The following is a 24,369-nucleotide window of genomic DNA, read 5'->3' as shown; positions in this document are numbered from 1 at the left end:
TTGACTATGGTGCATTGTGGGGGATGCTGCTCAATTCCTGCACTTCCTTTTATGGCCAGACTGGTGTGCATCATTCATGTGAGACAGGATGCAGTCTCAGAATTGTGATGTCATCACTTATTATTTAAAGGGCCTTTGTTCAGTATGCTTTGCCTTTGCGTTGTCTCAGACATGTTTGTGAGAGTTCCTGTGTATTACCTGGCTGCCTGACGTCCTTCCTGGTTCCTGATCCATGGCTTGTTCCTGAATCTGCTGTTTTCCCTGTTCCTCATTCCGGCTCGTCTGACTATTCGCTTTGGCTCCTGACTCGGCTCGTGTGACTACCAGCTCTGGTTTTGATTCCTGGCTTGTTATTTGACTTGTGGACTTTTTATTATTTTTTGCTATTAATAAAGGTGTTATTATTTTTGCTCATTCCACTAAAGCAGTGGCTTCCTCTTGGGCCTTTAAAAATGAGGCATCTATGGATCAGATTTGTAAGGCGGCTACTTGGCCCTCCTTGCATACTTTTTCAAAATTCTACAAATTTGACGTTTTTGCTTCGGCTGAATCAGCTTTTGGGAGAGATGTTTTGCAGGCTGTGGTGCCCTCAGATTAGGGTCCGCCTTTTCCTTTAGCCCTCCCTGGATGAGGATGGATGTCCGGTCTTCAAAAACTGTAAGTGGATCTTCAGGGGATAGTGTTAGGGTTTATTGGATGGGTTTTATTTTTAGATTAGGGACTTTGGGCAACGTAAAAGAGCTAAATGCCCTTTTAAGGGCAATGCCCATCCAAATGCCCTTTTCAGGGCAATGGGAGGTTAGGTTTTTTTAGGTATTTTTTTTTTTGGGGGGGGTTGGTTGTGTGGGTGGTGGGTTTTACTGTTGGGGGGGGTTGTTTGCATTTTTTTTTTTACAGGTAAAAGAGCTGATTTCTTTGGGGCAATGCCCCGCAAAAGGCCCTTTTAAGGGCCATTGGCAATTTAGTGTATTCTAGGTTTTTTTTTTATTTTGGGGGGGCTTTTTTATTTTGATAGGGCTATTAGATTAGGTGGAATTAGTTTAAATATTTGATAATTTCTTTTTTATTTTGTGTAATTTAGTGTTTATTATTTTTTGTAATTTAGATAGATGTATTTTGTTAATTGAATTTATTTAATTTTAGTTTAATGTTATGTTTTATTGTAAGACAGGTTAGATTTTATTTTACAGGTAACTTTGTATTTATTTTAACTAGGTAGCTAGTAAATAGTTAATAACTATTTACTAACTAGTCTACCTAGTTAAAATAAATACAAACATACCTGTAAAATAAAAATAAAACCTAAGATAGCTACAATGTAACTATTAGTTATATTGTAACTAGCTTAGGTTTTATTTTACAGGTGTTTAGTCTTAAATAGGTATTATTTAGTTAATAATAGTCATTTGTATTTAGATTTATTTTAATTATATTAAAGTTAGGGGTGTTAGGGTTAGACTTAGGGTTAGGTTTAGGGGTTAATATATTTATTTAGTGTTAGTGATGTGGAAGGCTAGAGGTTTAGGGGTTAATATCTTTAGTATAGTGGCGGCGGCAACGTTGGGGGCGGCAGATTAGGGGTTAATAAGTGTAGGTAGGTGGCTGTGATGTTGGGGCGGCAGATTAGGGGTTAATAAGTGTAATGTAGGTGTCGGCGATGTCGGGGGCAGCAGATTAGGGGGTTAATAAGTGTAATGTAGATGTCGGGGGTGGCAGATTAGGGGTTAATAACATTATGTAGGTGTTGGCGATGTCAGGGGCGGCAGATTAAGGGTGTTTATGTTAGGGTGTTAGGTTTAAACATAAATTTTCTTTCCCCATAGGAATCAATGGGGCTGCGTTTACGGAGCTTTATGCTCCGTTATTGCAGGTATTAGGTTTTTTTTTTAGCCGGCTCTCCCCATTAATGTCTATGGGGAAATCATGCACGAGCACGTAAAACCAGCACAAAGCAGCGCTGGTATTTGTGTGCGGTATGGTGCTCAACGTTGCCATATTGCCCGCAAACACAGGTTTTTGGAAAACCTGTAATAGCAGCACTATTAAAGGTGAGCGTTGGAAATAACATGCAAGTTATTACCGAGCCACTCATAACGCAAAACTCGTAATCTGGCCGAATGTGTTTAAGGTCCTGGTGAATTCATATTGCAACCAAATGTATAAGACATATTTTATTTGATGTTATTATTATAAAAAATATTTTAACATAAAACTGCATTGGTCAACTTTTCCCAAATGTCTATTGAGGAGGATACTTAAGTATCTTATGAAGGAGAAATCTCAGACTCTTACATGATGGGGGAAAATTCTTCAGAATCTGAAGAAGTTCATTTCAGATTTAAGCTTGAACATCTCTGGTTGCTTCTCATGGAGGTTCTAGATACTTTGGATGACTCTGAACCTGTGGTTGCTGTCAACTTTAAAAAGTCTACTAAACATAATAGAGTTTATGATTCTCCCTCATCCGTGGATGTTTTTCCAGTTCTAGACAAGATGTCTGAAATTATAGTTTAGGAATGGAATAATCCAGGGGTTCCTTTTTCCCCTTCCCCTGTTTTTAAAAAGTTGTTTCCTATTGCTGACTCCATTAGTGACTCATGGCGCACTGTGCCTAAAGTAGAAGGAGCTATCTCTACTCTAGCTAAAATAATCACCATTCCTATAGAGGATAGTTATTCCTTTAAGGATAAGATGGATAATAAGCTAGAAGCTTACTTAAAAAAGATGTACATCCATCGAAATTTACAGTGGCAACCTGCGGCAAGTATTGCTATGGTTGCGGGAGCAGCATCTTATTGGTGCAATGCCCTGTCCGATATAATATCAGAAGAGACTACAATATAGGATATCCAAGATAGGATCAAAGCTCTTAAACTGGCCAATACCTTATCTGCAATGCCAACATGCAGGTAATTAGACTGGGAGCTAAGATGTCTAGCTTAACTGTTCAATCTCATATAGAGCTCTGTGGATAAAATCTTGGTCGACTAATGTATCTTCAAAGGCCAAGCTTTTGGTTTTAGCTTATAAAGTTAAGTCCCTATTCACTCCTGGTCTGGCGGAAATCATTTCAGAGATTACGGGTGGAAAGGGATCTTTCCTACCTCAGGACAAGAAGAATAGACCTAAGGGTCCACAGACTTCTAATCTTCATTCCTTTTGCAACTTTAAGGGACAGGAGTCTTCCTCCTCTTCTTCCAAACCGGACCAATCCAGGTCCTCTTGCAAGTCCAGCCAGCCTTGGAATAAGGGAAAACAAAACAAAAAGCCTTCTGCTGACTCTAAATCAACATGAAGGATCCGCTCCCGATCAGATTTTGGATCAGGTGGGGGGCAGACTTTCCTTTTATCAACAGGCTTGGATACAAGATGTCCCAGATCCGTGGGCTGTGGACATAGTATCCCAGAGATACAAAATAGGATTCAAGTCTTGCCCTCCAAGGGGCAGATTTCTCCTGTCAAGACTATCCTCAAACCAGGTAAAAAGGAAGGCCTTCTTAACTTGCATAGAGGACCTATCGTCCCTGGGAGTTATTGTTCCAGTCCCTCTACAGTCTAGATGAACAAGGTAAAGGATATTCATCTATTTGTGGTTCCCAAAAAGGAGGGAACTTTCTGTCCAATCCTAGACTTAAAGTGCCTCAACAAATTCCTCAGGGTTCCATCCTTCAAGATGGAAACTATTCGTTCCATTCTTCCATTGGTTCAGGAAGGTCAGTTCATGACGACTATAGACCTGAAGATGCGGTTATTTACATGTTCCCATTCACAGGGATCATCACCAGTTTCTAAGGTTTGCCTTTCTGGACAAGTATTTCCAGTTAGTTGCACTACAGTTTGGTCTTGCCACGGCTCCCAAAATTTTCACAAAGGTTCTGGGGGCTCTATTGGCAGTGATCAGATCCCAGGGTATTGCTGTAGCGCCTTATATAGATGACATCTTATTTCATACAGAGATGTTGTTGTCTTTTCTATGTTCCCACAGGTGGAAAGTGAATCTGGAAAAAGAGTTCTCTAGTTCCAGCTACAAGAGATCCCTAGGGAAAAATCATAGATTCCCTGTCCATGAAGATTTTCCTGATGGACGTCATAAAATCCAAAGTTCTTGCTTCTTTCCTTTCCCTCCAGTCTGCTATTCGTCCATCGGTGGCCCAATGCATGGAGGTGATTGATCTGATGGTGGCTTCCATGGACAGCATTCCTTTTGCTCGGTTCCATCTGTGACCGCTGCAGCTTTGCATGCTCAGTCAATGTAATGGAGACCATTCAAATGTATCACAGAAGATAAATCTAGATCACCTAACAAGAGACTCTCTTTCTCGTGGTGGATTTCACAGGAACATCTGTCTCGGGGCACTTGCTTCCTGAGACCTTTATGGGTGATTGTGACTACGGACGCCAGCCTCTTAGGCTGGGGAGCTATTTGGGGTTCTCTAAAAGCTCAGGGCCTGTGGTCTCGAGAAGAGTCTTCTCTTCCCATAAACATCTTAGAATTGAGAGCAATCTTCAATGCCTTGACAGCGTTGGCCTCAATTATTCTTTAGTCCGGTTTATCAGATTCCAGTCTGACAACATTACCTCAGTAGGCTTACATTCAACCATCAGGGGGGAACTCGGAGTTCCTTGGCCATGAAAGAGGTGTCTCACTTTCTGCAGTGGACAGAAGCTCACGATTGTCTCCTATCTGCCATCCACATTCCAGGAGTGGACAATTGGGGAGGCGGATTTTTGAGCAGACAGACGTTTCATCTCAGGAGGGAGTGGGGTTCCTCCATCCGGAAGTGTTCTTAAGGATAACCCTCAGGTGGGGGGTTCCGGAGTTGGATCTGAAGGCGTCTCGTCTCAAAACGCAAGCTTTCCAAGGTATGGATCAAGATCAAGAGACCTCAGGCCGCTCTTGATATATGCTCTGGTGGTGTTCCTTTTGAATTTTCAGTCTAGCCATACCTGTTTCCTACATTTGCTACTCCTGCAGGATCTGGTTCATGGATCTGGTGAAGATGTCATCTCTTCCACCTTGGAGGTTACCTCTGAGGAAGGGCCTTCTAATTCAGGGTCCATTCCTCCATCCAAATCTAGATTCTCTAAAGCTGACTGCTTGGAGAATGTCCAGACGTGGTTGTTCTGAAGCGGTCATTGATACTATGCTTCAGGCTCGTAAACCTGTTACTCAAAAGATTTACCATAAGGTATGGTGTAAATACCTTCATTGGTGTGAATCTAAGGGTTTCTCCTGGAGCCGGGTGAGGATTCCCCAAATTTTATCTTTTCTTCAGGATGGCCTGAAAAAGGGTTTGTCATTCTGTACTCTAATGGGTCAGATTTCTGCACTGTCTATTATTTTGCACAAACGTCTGGCAGATTTGCCAGATGTTCAAGCTTTTGTTCAGGCCCTGGTCAGAATCAGGTCTGTGTTTAAACCTGTTGCTCCTCCTTGGAGCCTTAACCTTGTTCTTAAAGTTTTGCATCAGGCTCCATTTGAGCCGATGCATGTTGTTGATATAAAATTGTTATCTTGGAAAGTTTTATTTCTCCTTGCTATTTCTTCCGCTTGCAAAGTTTCTGATATTACAGCTCTGCAGTGTGATTCCCCTACTTTATTTTTCATGCAGATAAGGCGGTCCTCGTACTTAATTGGGGTTTCTCCCTAAGGTGGTGTCGGACCGAAACATTAATCAGAAAATTGTTGTTCCTTATTTTCATCCTTTCAGTTTTTATTGAGTAAACCTTAGGCACCTCCATACCCTTGTGTTTCTTCTTTTTCCATTTATCTTTGACTGAATGACTGGGGATTATGGGTAAGGGAAGTTACACTTAACAGCTTTGCTGGGGTGCTCTTTGCCTCCTCCTGCTGGCCAGGAGTTGAATATCCCACTAGTAATTTGAATGACATCGTGGACTATCCATGCCCAGAAAGAAAGAAATTTATCAGGTAAGCATACATTTTGTTTTATTGAACATTAAAATTTAATAATGTGTATGTACTGTAAATATTATGTTAAATACCAATGTTATTTATATACACATACATACATACACACAGGTGTATATATACATAGATTTATTATTTATATATATATATATATATTTTAAAAATAAATGAAAGATATTTTCTTATATGTGAACAACATTGGAATGTAAAATATGCATAACTTCCTTCGAGTATAGCACACTTGGTTAAACGTGGTTTCGGGTTTGTGCACAAACGATAAGTGTTATTTTAAAAAAAAAAAAAAAACTTCAGTGCACTCCCCTCAAGTCTATTGAGAGAAGAATTAAACGCAGTCACGGTATCCACGGAAAGTAAACTTGAAGCTTTACTGTGATAGCATTTCACATTTATTTTACCCTGGGGTCAAGTCGAGCGGGAACGCATGGGAACGGAGTTCCTGCACTATTTTTGCAGGAGGAACTAAGTTCCCTCTGGACAGAGAAAATAAACACTTCAGTAAACACTGCTGCTGCTGATGGGAGGAGCTGGAGCATAGTCTGGTTAGAGGGATAGGGAGATCCTATAGTAAAGGGCTGTAACACTTCCTACAATACACTAAATGTAAGACTGTTATCACCCCTGCTATGAATATTATCTTTAATTACACATGGTTTTTACATTTATGTGTAGCTTGCTCTGGGTTTATTTAGCTCCCCTCAGCAGAAATAAGACTATTGCACCTTAAATGGGTGAGACTCTGTGACAAAGGAGGATTCTCAGGCCCAAATGCAACCATTCAATCCTTCATTGGATTTAATTTTGCTTTCATTAAAACAATATTAATTGTGAGGGAGGATGGAAGTCTTGGTGAGTTCCCGTACTTTTTTTTTTTTGGTAGGACTTGACCCCTGATTTTACCATAACACGTGTACATTTAGAACTGCAATTATTAATCTCAAATACATTTCTTTCATGTAATTGGCAAGAGTCCATGAGCTAGTGATGTATGGGATATACAATCCTGCCAGGAGGGGCAAAGTTTCCCAAACCTCAAAATGCCTATAAATACACCCCTCACCACACCCACAATTCAGTTTTACAAACTTTGCCTCCTATGGAGGTGGTGAAGTAAGTTTGTGCTAAGATTTCTTTTGTTCGGCCAACCTGGACTGTGATCACAACAGATGCGAGTCTTTCAGGTTGGGGAGCTGTTTGGGGATCTCTGACAGCACAAGGGGTTTGGAAATCTCAAGAGGCGAGATTACCAATAAATATTTTAGAACTCCGTGCAATTTTCAGAGCTCTTCAGTTTTGGCCTCTGTTAAAGAGAGAACCGTTCATTTGTTTTTAGACAGACAATATCACAACAGTGGCATATGTCAATCATCAGGGTGGGACTCACAGTCCCCAAGCTATGAAAGAAGTATCTCGGATACTTGCTTGAGCGGAATCCAGCTCCTGTCTAATCTCTGCGGTGAATATCCCAGGTGTAGACAATTGGGAGGTGGATTATCTCAGCCGTCAGACTTTACATCCAGGGGAGTGGTCTCTCCCTCCAGATGTGTTTTCTCAGATTGTTCTGATGTGGGGTCTTCCAGAGATAGATATCATGGCCTCTCATCTAAACAAGAAACTTCCCAGATACCTGTCCAGGTCCAGGGATGTTCAAGTGGATCTGGTTCGGATATCCAGTTGCCAGACTTGGCCACTTCCGTTAAGGCCGGACCTACTGTCTCAAGGTCCATTTTTCCATCAGGATCTCAAATCATTAAATTTGAAGGTATGGAAATTGAACGCTTAGTACTAAGTCATAGAGGTTTCTCTGACTCCGTGATTAATACTATGTTACAAGCTCGTAAATCGGTCTCTAGAAAGATTTATTATAGATTTTGGAAGACTTACATTTCATGGTGTTCTTCTCATAAATTCTCTTGGCATTCTTTTAGAATTCCTAGAATTTTACAGTTTCTTCAGGATGGTTTAGATAAGGGTTTGTCTGCAAGTTCCTTGAAGGGACAAATCTCTGCTCTTTCTGTTTTATTTCACAGAAAGATTGCTATACTTCCTGATATTCACTGTTTTGTACAGGCTTTAGTTCGTATTAAACCTGTCATTAAATCAATTTCTCCTCCTTGGAGTCTTAATTTGGTTTTGAAAGCTTTACAGGGTCCTTCATTTGAGCCTATGCATTCTTTGGACATTAAACTAATTTCTTGGAAAGTGTTGTTCCTTTTGGCTATCTCTTCTGCTAGAAGAGTTTCTGAGCTATCTGCTCTTTCCTGTTAGTCTCCTTTTCTGATTTTTTCATCAGGATAAGGCAGTTTTACAGACTTCTTTTCAATTTTTACCTAAGGTTGTGAATTCTAACAACATTAATAGAGAAATTGTTGTCCCTTCCTTGTGTCCTAATCCTAAGAATTCTTGGGAAAGATCCTTACATTCTTTGGATATGGTAAGAGCTTTGAAATATTATGTGGAAGCTACTAAAGATTTCAGGAAGACTTCCAGTCTATTTGTTTTATTTTCTGGTCCTAGGAAAGGTAAGAAGGCTTCTGTTATTTCCTTGGCTTCTTGGTTGAAACTTTTGATTCATCAAGCTTATTTGGAATCGGGTCAGGCCCCGCCTCAGAGAATTACAGCTCATTCTACTAGATCAGTCTCCACTTCGTGGGCCTTTAAGAATGAAGCTTCAGTTGATCAGATTTGCAAAGCGGCAACTTGGTCCTCTTTGCATACATTTACTAAATTCTACCGTTTTGATGTATTTGCTTCTTCAGAAGCAGTTTTTGGTAGAAAAGTTCTTCAGGCAGCTGTTTCAGTTTGATTCTTCTGTTTTTGATTTAAAGGGCCATTATACACTCATTTTTACTTTGCATAAATGTTTTGTAGATGATCTATTTATAAAGCCCATAAAGTTTTTTTTTTTAAAAAATGTATAATTTTGCTTATTTTTTAAAGAACATTGCTCTTATTTTCAGACTCCTAGCCAAGCCATAAAGTTTTATTTGAATACCGTCAGCTACCTTCTCCAGCTTGCGCCTGTTTGTGTAAAGAGTCTTTTCATATGCAAAAGAAGGGGGAGGGGGGAAGTGTCTTATTTCCCACTTGCAGTGGGCTTTCCAACTACCTTTTCAACAGAGCTAAACTGAAAGCTTCTAAGTACGTTTTTAAACAGTTTTATACTGGATTTTTATATCAGTATCTGTGCGTCTTATTCTTTATAGTAGTGTCTATTACATGCAGTTATATGAAAATGAGTGTATACTGTCCCTTTAAGTTTTTTTCTTTCATTTGTGAGAATAAACTTATTTTTTTGGGTTGTGGATTAATTTTTTCAGTGGAAAATGGCTGTTTTTATTTTTATCCCTCCCTCTCTAGTGACTCTTGCGTGGAGTTCCACATCTTGGGTATTGCTATCCCATATGTCACTAGCTCATGGACTCTTGCCAATTACATGAAAGAAAACTTTAAAAAACTTTAAAAATGTATGTAAGAACTTACCTGATAAATTCATTTCTTTCATATTGGCAAGAGTCCATGAGGCCCACCCTTTTTATGGTGGTTATGATTTTTTGTATAAAGCACAATTATTTCCAAATTTCTTTTGTTGATGCTTTCTACTCCTTTCTTTTTCACCCCACTGCTTGGCTATTCGTTAAACTGAATTGTGGGTGTGGTGAGGGGTGTATTTATAGGCATTTTTGAGGTTTGGGAAACTTTGCCCCTCCTGGTAGGATTGTATATCCCATACGTCACTAGCTCATGGACTCTTGCCAATATGAAAGAAATTAATTTATCAGGTAAGTTCTTACATAAATTATGTTTTTCTAATTTCTATAATCAAAACTTGTTCGGGATCTTACTGTTTCTGTGTAATACAATATTATAAAATCATGCTGCCACTTAATTTATTATTTTTTTATTTATTTTCATCTGGATTTTTACCTCCTTTTTTGTTGGGTCCACACCAGGAGGTAGCTCATCGGGTGTCTTATTCAGCAGATCTTCAGCTGGAAAACTCTTAAAGGCTGGTGACACAAAGGTCGTTTGTGCAGTAAAAGAGTTCAGTTCCATGTTTGTTAATTCCTGAAAGAGCAACAACAATATTAGATTTTTCATTTTCTGAAGAGTACTTTTAAATTTATTTACAGAATGTGAATTTTGATTTTTTTTAAAGAGGTAAACATTTACAAAAAAAAAGTATTAATTTCATAATTATCAGACGGCCAGATTACGAGTTTTGCTTTATGAGTGGCTCGGTAATAACTTGCAAGTTATTTCCACTGCTCACCTTTAATAGCGCTGCTATTACAGGTTTTCCAAAAACCTCCGTTTGTGGGCAATATGGCAGCGTTGAGCTCCATACCGCACACAAATACCAGCGCTGCTTTGAGCTGGTTTTACGTGCTCATGCATGATTTCCCCATAGACATCAACGGGGAGAGCCAGCCAAAAAAAAAGCCTAACACCTGCAATAAAGGAGCCTAAAGCTCCGTAACGCAGGCCCATTAATTCCTATAGGGAAAGAAAATTTATGTTTAAATCTAACACCCTAACATAAACCCCGAGTCTTAACACCCCTAATCTGCCGTCCCCGACATCGCCGCCATTTACATTACACTTATTAACCCCTAATCTGTCGTTCCCGACATCGCCGCCACCTACATAAATATATTAACCCCTAATCTGCTGCCCCCAATGTCGCCGCCGCCACCTACCTAGCCAATAGAATGCAAGTTCAATCCTATTGAATGATTGGATCAGCCTATAGGATTAAAGCTTAATCCTATTGGTTGATTGCATCAGCCAATAGGATTTTTTAGCCTTTAATTCCGTTTGGCTGATAGAATTCTATCAGCCAATAGGAATTCAAGGGACGCCATCTTGGATGACGTCATTTAAAGGAACCTTCATTCTTCAAGATCCAGCGAAAGAAGAGGATGCTCTGCGCCGGATGTCTTGAAGATGGAGCTGCTCCGTGTTGAAAGGATGAAGATAGAAGATGCCGTCTGGAAGAAGACTTCTGCCCGCCTGAAGGACAACTTCTTGCCGCTTGGATGAAGACTTCTCCTGGCTTGATGAGGATGGATGTCTGGTCTTCAAAAACTGTAAGTGGATCTTCGGGGGTTAGTGTTAGGTTTTATTAAGGGTTTATTGGGTGGGTTTTATTTTTAGATTAGGGACTTTAGGCAACATAAAAGAGCTAAATGCCCTTTTAAGGGCAATGCTCATCCAAATGCCCTTTTCAGGGAAATGGGGAGCTTAGTTTTTTTTTTTTTGAAGGGGTTGGTTGTGTGGGTGGTGGGTTTTACTGTTGGGGGGTTGTTTGTATTTTTTTTTTTACAGGTAAAAGAGCTAATTTCTTTGGGGCAATGCCCTGCAAAAGGCCCTTTTAAGGGCCATTGGCAGTTTAGTGTAGGCTAGGTTTTTTTTGTTTATGTTGGGGGGGCTTTTTTTATTTTGATAGGGCTATTAGATTAGGTGTAATTAGTTTAAATATTTGATAATTTCTTTTTTATTTTGTGTAATTTAGTGTTTATTATTTTTTGTAATTTAGATAAATGTATTTTGTTAATTTATTTATTTTATTTTAGTGTAATGTTAGGTTTTAGTGTAAGACAGGTTAGGTTTTATTTTACAGGTAAATTTGTATTTATTTTGACTAGGTAGCTAGTAAATAGGTAATAACTATTTACTAACTAGTCTACCTAGTTAAAATAAATGCAAACTTACCTGTGAAATTAAAATAAAACATAAGCTAGATACAATATAACTATTAGTTATTTTGTAGCTAGCTTAGGTTTTATTTTACAGGTAAGTATTTATTTACTTTTAAATATGAATAATGTAGGTATTAATTGTAATTTTTATTTGGGATTATTGTAATTATGTTAAAGTTAGTGGGTGTTAGGGTTGGGTTAGGTTTAGGGGTTAATAACTTTAGTATAGTGGTGGCGGCGACATTGGGGGCAGCAGATTGGGGTTAATAAGTGTAGTTAAGTGGCAGCGATTTTGGGGGCAGCAGATTAGGGGTTAATAACAGTAATGTAGGTTGCGGCGATGTTAGGGACAGAATATTAGGGGTTAATAAGTGTATATAGGTGGCGATGACATTGGGGGCAGAAGATTAGGGGTTAATAATATTTAACTAGTGTTTGTGATGCTGGAGTACGGTGGTTTAGGGGTTAATATGTTTATTATAGTAGCAGCAATGTCCAGAGCGGCAGATTAGGGGTTAATAATTTTATTTTAGTGTTTGCGATGCGGGGGGGGGGCTCCGTTTATGGGTTAATAGGTAGTTTATGGGTGGTAGTGTACTGCGTTTTATGCTACAGCTTTGTAACGAAAACCCACTACTGACTTTCAGTTTACGGTACAGATCTTGTAGTTATAAGCTGTACGTCTCACTTTTTGGCCGGTAATACCGGCGCTGTGGAAGTCCCATTGAAAAAGGACTTTTGAAAAAGTGCAGTAGTTACGTTGCGTGACGGCCAAAAAAGTGTGCAGTACCGCTGTACCTACAATACTTGAAAAAGCAGCGTTATGAGGCTTTTTCACTCATAACACAAAACTCGTAATCTAGCCGAGAGGTTTTTTTTTCTCATTCCATTTAGCTTGTAGTTTTAATTATGTTAAAATTCAATAACTTAGGGTAATACAACTTATCATTTTCATTCTCACCTACTACCCAGATTCAGTGGAGGGAAAAAAAACAACAACCTCTTACAAATGAATGTCATGTATTGAAAAAACAGAGAAAAGACTAAACACTTTAGTTTTTGAAAGTTAAATCACCAAAATAAATATTGAGATATCAATGAGAATGTGAGAATCCAGTTCTGGTTATTTGTCTGACAATGTAATCAAAATTAAACATAAATGAGGCCTATAGATAATACTTAGTAATAATGAGTCATTTTAAAGATTATTTATAAACCATGTTCATTGCAGAGAAACAGGACAGTAAAGGGGCATTACAATGAAAAAGCAACAATTAGCAGTATTGCAGTGGTGTAACTGTCAGGAAAGGCAGGTATTTCCTTCACAAGTATGAAAGCAAAAGGTATTTTTCTTTCAAAAAAAAAGAAACAGATCTTTAAGCCTTTTTTTATTTTTAAAATACGCTGTTATAAATATATCAGAAAAAAATAGCTTTAATGCCCCTTTAAACAATAGAATAGACTAAAACTTACCGAAGAAATCAGGTCAATTGAGTTGGGATCTCCTAGCTCTGCTTTTATGTCCTGATAAGATTTATTATTCTGTTGCAAAAAAAAAAAAAGGACTGTCACTTTTCTATTGTTATATAACCTGTTTAAATGTTTTTCTGCACAAGTAAGGTTTATAGAAAACAGAATTGAGTAATCTATTAGTGCCAACCAAGAATGAAATTAGGATAATGACAACGTGTAAACAACGTACAGCCCACTTAAAGGGGTCCCATGCCATAAACCATCCAGTGAATGTGGGAGGCTCAAAACCTTGTTTCACTACTATTATGGGAGTGTTAACATCCCGGCCACTTGGATGGCTTTTGAGATATTCCTGAGCTGTGAAAGCTGCTTCCTTTTTCTCCTTCTCATTTGCGTCTTTCCCAATCCAAAAGAACACCTGGTAAAATAAACAGAATGCATTAAAATTGGAATACAATAAACATGTATCTGCCTTCACCAACGCTATACCTTTACAAAAACTGTTGATTATATAAAATCTAGATTTTGTTACAAGACCATAGACTCATATTTTGCTTAACTTCCAGCTTACTGCTCTGTCAGCTTTTAAAAGTATAGTGTTAACATTAGTAAAATAAAACAAATGAAAGAACATAGAAAACAAAAGGACCAATATGGACAAAGCCATGTTTGTAGAAGATATCAGCCAATCAGCATGCTCATAATGTTCATAAACAGTCCAGAGTGCACCAATACCTCCTCTTTCTGTTTGCTGCTCTGAAAAGATAAGTACTTGGTATTGTCTTCCTAATAAATTGTTATTTTATGTTATTTATTTAAAAAAATTAATTATATTTTTGTTTCTCATTTCCTTACCCTATGCTTTATCCTTTTATCTAGCTATTTCTTTATTTCTTTTTTTTTTGTGGGGGAATTATATTTTCCCTCCTTTCCCTTTGGTTTCTTTTCTCCCTCATTCAGGAGCATTTTCTATCTTCTTATCCTTACCTGTATATCCACTTTTGTCCCCCTTTTCCTGCCTCCTTCACTCATAGCCTTGTCATGTCTTGGCAGTGAAGTGCAATTCCTTTCTCCAGGTGGTGTTTATCTGCTTCAGCTGTATTGCTTTAGATTCTGGTTTCTCCCAGGGCTTAAAGGGACATAATACTCATATGCTAAATCACTTGAAACTGATGCAGTATAACTGTAAAAAGCTGACAGGAAAATATCACCTGAGCATCTTTATGTAAAAAAGGAAGATATTTTACCTCACAATCTCCTCAGCTCAGCAGAGTAAGTTCTGTGTAAAAAGTTGTACTCAGCTGCTCCCAGCTGCAGGTAAAAAAAAATGAAGAAATGAAAAGCAGCCAATCAGCATCAGCAGTGCTGAGGTCATGAACTCTTTTACTGTGATCTCATGAGATTTGACTTAACTCTCATGAGATTTCATAGTAAGCTGAATAAGGAAATATGAGAGTGCACGAGGCTCATCCCCTAAGCTGTCCCAGGACAGACACACTAAAATGCTGCTTAGAAATCCTTTACAATGGGGTGTGGCTACTGAGGAACTTTTGAGGTAAAATATCTTTCTTTTTTACATAGAGATGTTTTCTAGTCAGCATTTTACAGCTATACTGCATCACTTTCAAGTGTTTTAACATTTGGGTATTATGGCCCTTTAAACACGCCCTCAGTCCTTACATATTTTAAGTTGCAACATTGTAAGTAAAACATTTTTTCTCCCAACTTTTTCTGTGGTAATTTTCTTTTCTTTCTCTGTGTGTCACAGTTTCTCTGTTTTCACAGGTATTGACATTGTTTATTCAGCCTTTTATACTGCTGTGCTGCATTATTAAAATATTTGACTCCCCAAGTTTTCTAGAATTTTTGAACTTTATTTTAATTTTGCCAATTTTTTTTGTGGTCTCTAGATGTCTCATGAGGGAGAATAATTCAGCTAACGCTGACCCCTCATTACAAAATATTATGGCCTCTATGCAGTCCTTTATGAGGAAAATGGATAATAAAATGAATAACTTTATTGCTAATTTTCAGTCAGAAACCCCTCAAACACACAAAAAATATACTTCTAAAACTAAACATTGTTCCTCTCAGGTTGAGAAAGATGCTGATAGTCTGCTTCAGACAGACATCCCTCATAGCTTATTGCCTTTAAGCACCTGTACTGTTAGCCGGCAGTCATTCGGCCCCAGAACTTCTGATTGTGTTGAGAGTCACAACTCAGAGGGAACTATTACTAATGCTAATTCTAAAAGAATTGGTCTAAAAAGACAAGCATTAAAATTTCTGCAATCACTCTCTGAAAATATTTCTCCCTCTTCTGATGAGGATTTTTCTGACGAATAAAAATATGATTCTGATGATGATTCAGATTACCCTGACTATAATTATTTTATTAAATTTAAAAGACGCAAAAAATCCTTGCCTGTTAACGATTCAGAAATTGTTTTTCTTGACCCCCTTGGTAAACCCAGATTCAAGCCTGAGGAGGTTAAACACCCCAGATCTTCGGAGTCGTTTCCCTCCTCAGGTGTACCAGAATATATAGACTTTTATTTAAGACATCCCTTATTGCAAGAGGTCCGCAGTAAACTTTGTGCTGAATGTCCTTGCCCCTCCCTCCCAGGTAATCCCCCTGTAACTGTTTTGAATGCTATACAGATATGCTAGGTGTTAAAACAACAAACTGTACAGAATGACTAGAATAATTAGAGAAAAAGTACTCCCCTCTAGAACGACCGCTGCCTTCTATCAGTCTCTCCCAAAGGACTGGTTATAGATAAGTGGATATAGGATGTAGAGGTGCAGGTCTTAATATTATATCATTTTTCTGATGCTTGCACACTGAGGAGTAAAAAGCTTGGCTTGTGATTTGTAGAAGTTAACACCAAATAATTAGTGCAGTATACTTACTCCGAAATATTCAGAGTTCAGCCTTTTCAAATAGGATTTTGCCAAAGATTGCTCATTCTTTAGATGTGAGTGTATCAGTAAGTGATGAAGGTCACACTGATAAAGGTTGTATCTCACAATGTGTATAAAGTGCAATATACTCACTCCGAGTAATTCGGAATTCGGTTCCTCAAAAGGGTTGTAGCTGTAAAAGTACTTCCAAAAAGGCAGCAAATAGAATACTTGTTGTAAAAAAAAAAAAATATTTATTAAAACATGTCAGTTTGACAAATAAAAGCTCTTATTTTGGCTAAGTTTCCGTGTCAGACCCCCGTGCTATTCTGCCTGGTAACCCGGGTGTCTCCGTGGTGCAGCCTGGTTCTGGAATGAGCGATTCTGGCTGCCACAGAACGTTACATGGGCTGACCTAGTGGATACCGAGTCTGGGGAGCAGTACCTGTGGGCCGGACATATTCTTTCCGCCTTTCCTATTGCGCTGGGGATCTTTGCAGTTAGGCTACTCTTTGAAAGGTTTATTGCAAAGCCATGGGCTCTTCGACTGGGTATCCAAAGAAATAGCCCTCGCAGGGCACAGCCCAACGCCATTCTAGAAAAAATCTTTATCTCTATAACAAAGTGTCCTGACGGGAAGCGGCTGGTGAAGGATTATCAAAAGCAGCTGGGACTGGGATGCTCGTAAAATCCAGAGATGGTTTAGGCACAGACGTAATCAAGATAAACCAAGTACATTAACAAAGTTTTGTGTGATGACAATGGAGGTTTAAATTTTATCCTTAAATACTTAAGCTTTTAGTTGTCAAACTGACATGTTTTAATAAATATTTGTTTTTTTACAAAAAGCATTCTATTTGCTGCCTTTTTGGAAGTACTTTTACAGCTACAACCCTTTTGATTAACCGGATTCCGAATTACTCGGAGTGACTATATTGCACTTTATACACATTGTGAGATACAACCTTTTTCAGTGTGACCTTCATCACTTACAGATACACTCACATCTAAAGAATGAGCAATCTTTGCCAAAATCCTATTTGAAGAGGCTGAACTCTGAATATTTCGGAGTAAGTATACTGCACTAATTATTTGGTGTTAACTTCTACAAATCACAAGCCAATACCTCTGTCACTCCTGACATTGATCCCCAAATTTTAAAATTCCTGGGTACTCCTGGGTCCTAGTATTAAAAGGAGGTTCTGATAATTTACTTAAGTCCTTGCTCCCCCCAGACCAAACCTTTAGATATTTCTGGCCCCTTATCAAAGATATTTGAACTGGCTGAGGATTCTGTTACAAATAATTCCTCTATGGATCCTCAAATCATTATGGAATATATTCAAAGAGCCTTGGTCTTATTAGGCAACACCAATACTGCTATAGCTTGTGAACGCAGAAGGTCCATTCTTCGCAGGCTTGACCCTAAATTATCAGATTTCGCCAATAATGAGACATCTACAGACCCTATGGTCTTCTCTTTGGGGATGTTTACCTTAAAAAACTCAGTGACTATACCAAAACATTCTCCAGTTTGTCCAAAACCAAAGTCACTGTAAGGAAGACTCTTTATCAGAATCCTCGTCCCCTTTTTGATAGGGCCGGAAAAAGAAGGGGTTGTTTTCCCGGCTGCAACCCTTTATCTCTAGACCCCAATTTTACAGCAGTTTCATCAACAACAGCAATTTGCCTCCCCATTCTTTCCCACAAGAGTCCGCTTCTGGCCCAGAGGTGCAAGATCAAGAAGTTGCTATAGAACCCCCTTAGGAAATCTCTTCTCCCTTTTCTCTTTTTTCCCCCAAAAAAGATGGGTGGTCGACTGGCTCATTTTCTTCCAAATTGGTGTCTAATAACATCAGACCCCTGGATTTTTCACACTGTTTCTGGAGTCCTTATAGATTTCATTTCCATTCCCATCCAAATTGTTAGCCCTCGTCCAATTTTATTTTCAAATTCAGATCTCCAAGCTATACATTCAGAGATTTCCTCCTTAATTTCAAAACAAGCTGTAGAACCCGTTCTTGTAGACAAGAACAGTTACATAAGCAATATTTTCTTGGTAAAGAAGAAAAATGGCAAATTTCGACCAGTCATCAACCTAAAAACTCTAAATAATTATGTAACATATCAACACTTCAAGATGGAAGGTATTCATCTTCTGAGGGACTCTCTTCTGGACAGTGATTGGCTTGTCTGATTGGACCTCAAGGATGCATACCTTACAATTCCCATACATTCTTCTGAAATTTCTTAGTTTTTTCTGGAACTATTCTCTGTGGCAATTCACTTGCCTCCCTTTTGGCCTTGGATACTCCCGAAAATTCTGAAACCAGTCATAGCCTGGTTAAGATTCAGAGGGATTTGCCTGATAGTTTATCTGGACGACATTCTCATCATGAATCAGGTTCCTTCGACTCTCCTTCACTTGAACATCACTTGTTCTCTTCTGGAGAACTTGGGATTCATAATCAGCAAAGAAAAATCTTCTCTTCTCCCGTTTAAAACCATTGTCTTCTTGGGATTTCAGATCAACCTTCTAGATTCCACTTTAAGCTTACCATTAGAGAAATTGAAAAACATCAAGAAGGAGATTTCCTCTCTTTTGAGGAAAACCCGTTTTCCCCTTAGATTGTTAGCCCGTATAATCGACCTCCTCTCATCTTCCATTCAAGCCATCTTTCCTGCCCTTCTCCATTATCGGGCTCTTCAACGCCTGCAAATATCTCATCTCCAAAGAGGCTTTTCTTATCAGCATTGAATCTCCTTATCCCCAGAAGCCAAAGAAGAACTCTTCTGGTGGATCCAAAATATAGAGGCATGGAACGGCAAGGCAATTTTGGTTCTGTTCCAGATCTTGTTATAGAATCGGACACAAGCAACTCTGGTTGTGGAGCTTCGTTGCTGTTCCATAATCACAGGTGGCAAATGGACCCTTCCAGAATTCAACATCCATATCAAATGCAAAGAACTTCTGGCGGGCTCCTTTGGAATTCAAAGTTTTCTCAAGTCCAGTCTCCTTACTTCAGTTCTCCTTCGCATGGACAATCTATCGACAGTCCGTTATTTAAATAGTTTAGGAGGCACGAAATCAAAACATCTATCAGACCTCATAAAAAATTTCATTCATTTTTGCCTCAACAAGAATATTTCTATTGCAGCGGAATTCATTCCGGGTTTATCCAATCAAGCTGCAGACTGAGGTTCTCGCCATTTGAAGGACTCCAGCGATTGGAAATTGAACAGAGACATTTTCCTTCAGATTTCCTCTCTCAGGGGTCCTTTCATTCTTAGACCTCTTTGCCTCTCACTCCAATTTCCAGGTCTCCCCCTTTTTCAGTTGGAGACCGGACCCGGACGACTCTGCCATGGACGCCTTCCTTCAAGTGTGGTCCACCACTGGAGCTTATGCTTTTCCTCCCTTTTCTATGATCGCTTGGACTTTAGCTTATCTCCGCAGGAACCCGATATCTCTTGTCCTAATCACTCCACTGTGGCTGTCTCAGCCTTGGTACCCTTCTCTTCTGGAACTCTCCTTCCTTCTTCCCCTTCTGCTTCCTTCTCTCCCTCATCTCCTTCTGGATCCCCTGGGATTCCCTCATCCTCTTCTGCTTGCCAACTCTCTAACTCTTGTAGCTTGGATGCTTTCAGGGGATCCTGGTCTCTTGATGGACTTTCAGACCGAGCTCGATCTTTATTTACAGGACTCTTGGGCTCCTGGAACCAAAAGATGTTATCTCTCAGCTTGGTCAAAGTGGTCTGTCTTGTGTGTCCAGAGGGACTTGAATCCCTTTTCAGCTCCTTTGAAAGTTATTTTAGATTATTTCTCTTCTCTTTTTGTTCTGCTATTTCTGCTGGACATGTCCCAATTAATAATACCCCTGTTTGGAAAAATCATCAGGTCTGCAGACTTCTCAAAGCAATTTGTATCTAAAAGCTTCCTTCTTCTAAATATTCTTTCTTTTGGGACGTAGATTTGGTTCTGTTTTTCCTTAGAAATTGGCCTTCTAACGATCTTCTATCTCTTAAACAGCTGTCAGCTAAACTTGCCACTCTTCTCTGTCTCCTATCTTTTCACGGAGTTTTTGATGTACGCGCCATTTATATTAATTCCCAAATGTTTTCTCCTTTTGGTGTCACCTATATCCTTTCTAAAAGAACTAAATGTCTTTCTCAATCTATTTTTTTATACTTATTTCTCTGATCATCCTAAATTGTGTGTTGTCCTTTGTCGAAAAGAGTATTTGTCTCGTACTCAACCTTTACGTCATTCTTCTTCTTCTCAACTTCTCATCTCTTTCGTTTCCCCTTTCAAACCAGTCTCCTCTACTTCTATTGCCAGGTGAGTAAAGTGGATTATGCTTCTTGCTGGTGTGGAAGATTCCTTTTCGGCTCACTCCATTCGTGAAGCTTCTGCCTCTAAAGCCTTTTTGAAACGCAACAGACTGGTCTTCGGACTCTACTTTTAGACAATTTTATTTTAAACCAATTGATAACGCTGCTTTTTCCTTAATTTTATGATCCATTTTTGCTTTAAACTAGCAAAATATGAGTCTCTAGTCTTGTAATAAAATTCCGATTATCCTAGCTTTAGTGTAGCTATAATCTAGATTTTATTAAAGACACAGAGACAAATATTTTCCCACCATGGCATTTTTTTCTGTCCCCTCCCAATATTTATAATTATATTTGATTTGTTTATTAATATATTTTTTATTTCCAGCATCTACTCCTCAAAACGTCTCATTCAACTGATTTGGATTATTCGTCAATGTTTTCGTCATCTGTTCGAAGTCATCCTTCAGCCTAGACAAATTCCTAGAAGGATCCTTTCCTGCCTCAATGTCAAGTTTCTTCATCCTGCATTCAAGAATATTTAGATTTTCTGTTATTGGTTGTTTCTGTTCCAATTGTTATGGTGTTGTAATCTATTATTGCCTTCTTTAATGTCCTCATTGCATCTTCGCATCAAACAAGAAAGAGGAGGTATTGGTGCACTCTGGACTGTTTATGGACATTATGAGCATGCTTATTGGCTGATATCATCTTCTACAAACATGGCTTTGTCCTTATTGGTCCTTTTGTTTTCTATGTTCTTTCATTTGTTTTATGTTTACTAATGTTAACACTGTATACTTTTAAAAACTGTCAGAGCAGTAAACTGGTAGTTAAGCAAAATATTGGTCTCTGTGTCTTTAATAAAATCTAGATTATAGCTACACTAAAGCTAGAATAATCAGAACTGTATGAGCCCTCTCTGGCAGCCAGTGGATTACGTAACACTAGGCAGCATCATTTGAAAACTGGCATTTAAAAAAAATAGTATTATTACTAGCCTTTTATTTTGATTGCCACTGAAATTTTTACAGTAAAGTCAGTGCTATATTGCAGGTTTAACTAAGATAATGCTTTCTCATCACCTGATCCCATGCATCCAACAGAAACACATCATCTTCATCCAGATCATCTTGGTTGAAATCTGAAATCTCTGTTGCTTCAAATGTTCCAGTCTGGTTGGAGCATTCAAACAAGCGTGGACTGATGTCAGGACTTTCTTCCTGCAATCTGCATAGAATACCCAAACAAATTAAACATTTCCATTATCACCTTTACAACATATGATGCTAAAGGTCAATTTCTTTCATGTAAGTGGCAAGACTCCATGAGCTAGTGATGTACGGGATATACATTCCTATCAGGAGGGGGAAAAAATTCCCAAACCTCAAAATGGCTATAAATACACCACCTACCTCACACATACCTTAGTTTTACAAACGTTGCCTCTCATGGAGGTGGTGAAGCAAGTTGTGCTTGATTTCTTCTGTGAAAGGCGCTTCTAAGCATATTGAAGCCAAGTTCCTCTCAAAGTACAGTGTTTGAGGGATGTGATTGGAGTATTGCCTGATGATGCCATGTTTTCACCTATGTGAAATCTATTCTAAGGCTCTCTATAAATCGGTCGCAGAGATTCATCTGCCTCCCTTTTCAGATCGACATTATACTCCTCTACCATTACCTCTGCTGATATGTTTCAGTACTGGTTTGGCTGTCTGCTATATGAGGATGGGTGTCTTCTGGTAAGTATATATAATTTTTTAAGACACACTCAGCTATTTTTGGCACTTTTTCTTATAAAGTTTTAAATGTATATTGTATATATTTGCCATGAGTCAGGTCTGTGTATTTCCCTTTGCAGTCTAACAGTTTCAGCATGGAAATTATATTTATGAGAGTTTTTAGACTTACATGAGGTTCCAGTTAGTTGTAACTTGGAGACTGTTTTTTTAAAAACTTTTGTGGGCTTAGGCTCGCGATGATGCAGAATGTTACGTTTTATTAGAATTTTTTGGCGCAAAGTCGTGTCTGCCGTGACGCGAGATGCATCATTTCTTGCGACTTTTTTTAAGCAAGTTTTTTTAGCACAAAGTCGCACCTGTTATGACGTGAGTCTTGTCATTTCACTTGTTAAACTTTGGCACCAAAAAGTTTTTTTCTCTGCATTTGCGCCATTCTTGGCACCAAAATTTGCTATATTAAGTCTCTCCCTCTTTTCCTCTCTGCTCTCATTTGATTTATAGAGGGCTAGGTTGCTTGCTTTTGATTTTACTTTTGTATAAAAAAAACTATTTTTTTGTATAAAAAAAACTATTTTTTTGTATAAAAAAAACTATTATTTTTTTGTATAAAAAAAACTATTTTTTTTTTGTTACATTTGCAAGATGTTTCAGACTGATCCTGCCTCTAATGTTACTGTAGGAACTAAGCTGCCTGAATACAATTCTACCAAAGCTAAGTGTGTATGTTGTAAATTAGCTGATCTTCTTCAGCTCAAATATGTGGCACTTGTTATGAAAAATTATTACATGCTGATAATGTTTCTATAAGTACAAATACATCTACTGTTAAACCATTGCAGTCTAATGTACATGATATTCCTGTAGATATAAAAGATTATATTGCTGCAGCCATAGAGAAGGCTATGGCTTCTATTCCGCCTTCAAATAAACATAAAAGGTCTCTCCTAACTTCTCATAAATCTGATGAAGTTTTTCCTATTCCAGATGCTATCTCTTATATGTTTACTAAGGAATGGTCTAAACTTGGTGTTTCTTTTAACCATTCTTCTAGGTTTAAAAAGCTATAACCTTTACCTATAGCTAATTTAGAGTTTTGGGGAAAAGTCCCTAAGGTTGATGGGGCTATTTCTACTCTTGCCAAACGTACTACTATTCCTATGGAAGATAGTACTTCCTTTGAGGATCCTTTAGATAGGAAGATTGAAGTTTTAGGTCTAATGACTGCAGCATCGGACGTGATCCCCTTTGCTCATTTTCATATGAGGCCTCTACAGCTTTGCATGTTGCACCAATGGTGCAGGGATTATACTCAGATGTCACAACTAATATATTTAAATCCCAACACTCAACTCTCTCTGACTTGGTGGTTAGGCCATAATCTTATTGTTCAAGGGGCCTCATTTGTTCATCCTACCTGGACTGTGATCACAACAGATGCAAGTCTTACAGGTTGGGGAGCTGCCTGGGGGTCTCTGACAGCACAAGGGGTTTGGAAACCTCGAGAGGCGAGGTTAACAATCAATATTTTAGAACTTCATGCTATTTTCAGAGCTCTTCAGGCGTGGCTTCTATTGAAGAGAGAACTTTACATTTGTTTTCAAACAGACAATATCACAACAGTGGCATATGTTAATCATCAAGGAGGGACTCACAGTCCTTCAGCAATGAAGGAAGTATCTTGGATACTTTCTTGGGCGGAATCCAACTCTTGTCTAATTTCTGCGATTCATATCCCAGGTGTAGACAATTTGGAAGCAGATTATCTCAGCCGTCAGACTTTACACCCGGGGGAATGCTCTCTCCATCCAGATGTGTTTTTTCATCTTGTACATATGTGAGGTCTTCCACAAATTGATCTGATGGCCTCTCGTCTAAACAAGAAGCTTCCCAGATACCTTTCCAGGTCCAGAGATCCTCAGGCGGAGATGGTCGATGCCTTAGCAGTTCCTTGGTTTTACCAACCTGTTTATATTTTTCCGCCTCTGGTTCTTCTTCCAAGGGTGATCTCCAAGATCATAATGGAACAAGCTCATGTGTTTCTGATAGCACCAGCATGGCCTCACAGGTTTTGGTATGTGGATCTTGTTCAGATGTCTAGTTGCCAGTCTTTGCCACTTCCTTTAAGGCCAGACCTCCTGTCTCAAGGACCGTTTTTCCATCAGGATCTCAAAACTCTACATTTGAAGGCATGGAAATTGAACGCTTAGTACTTAGTCATAGAGGTTTCTCTGACTCAGTGATTAGCACTATGATACAGGTTCATAAG

At 38.7% G+C, this 24,369-nt stretch overlaps 1 protein-coding gene across 1 annotated transcript in view; it reads right to left on the bottom strand.

Annotated features, from left to right (window-relative positions):
* VIL1 (villin 1) overlaps positions 1–24,369 on the bottom strand; it is a 162,388-nt gene that overhangs the window by 38,265 nt on the left and 99,754 nt on the right. The window contains exons 16-19 of the mRNA XM_053689807.1: positions 21,447–21,591; positions 13,355–13,543; positions 13,126–13,194; positions 9,878–10,018 (exon numbers count right to left, since the gene is read on the bottom strand). Of these exons, the coding sequence (XP_053545782.1) occupies positions 9,878–10,018; positions 13,126–13,194; positions 13,355–13,543; positions 21,447–21,591 (544 nt within the window). The remainder of the gene's footprint in view (positions 1–9,877; positions 10,019–13,125; positions 13,195–13,354; positions 13,544–21,446; positions 21,592–24,369) is intronic.

This window comes from Bombina bombina, chromosome 1 (genome assembly GCF_027579735.1).
Source record: "Bombina bombina isolate aBomBom1 chromosome 1, aBomBom1.pri, whole genome shotgun sequence".
Lineage (NCBI taxonomy): Eukaryota > Metazoa > Chordata > Amphibia > Anura > Bombinatoridae > Bombina > Bombina bombina.
The sequence above is the reverse complement of the archived record's forward strand: the minus strand, read 5'-3'. Positions and strand labels throughout refer to the sequence as shown.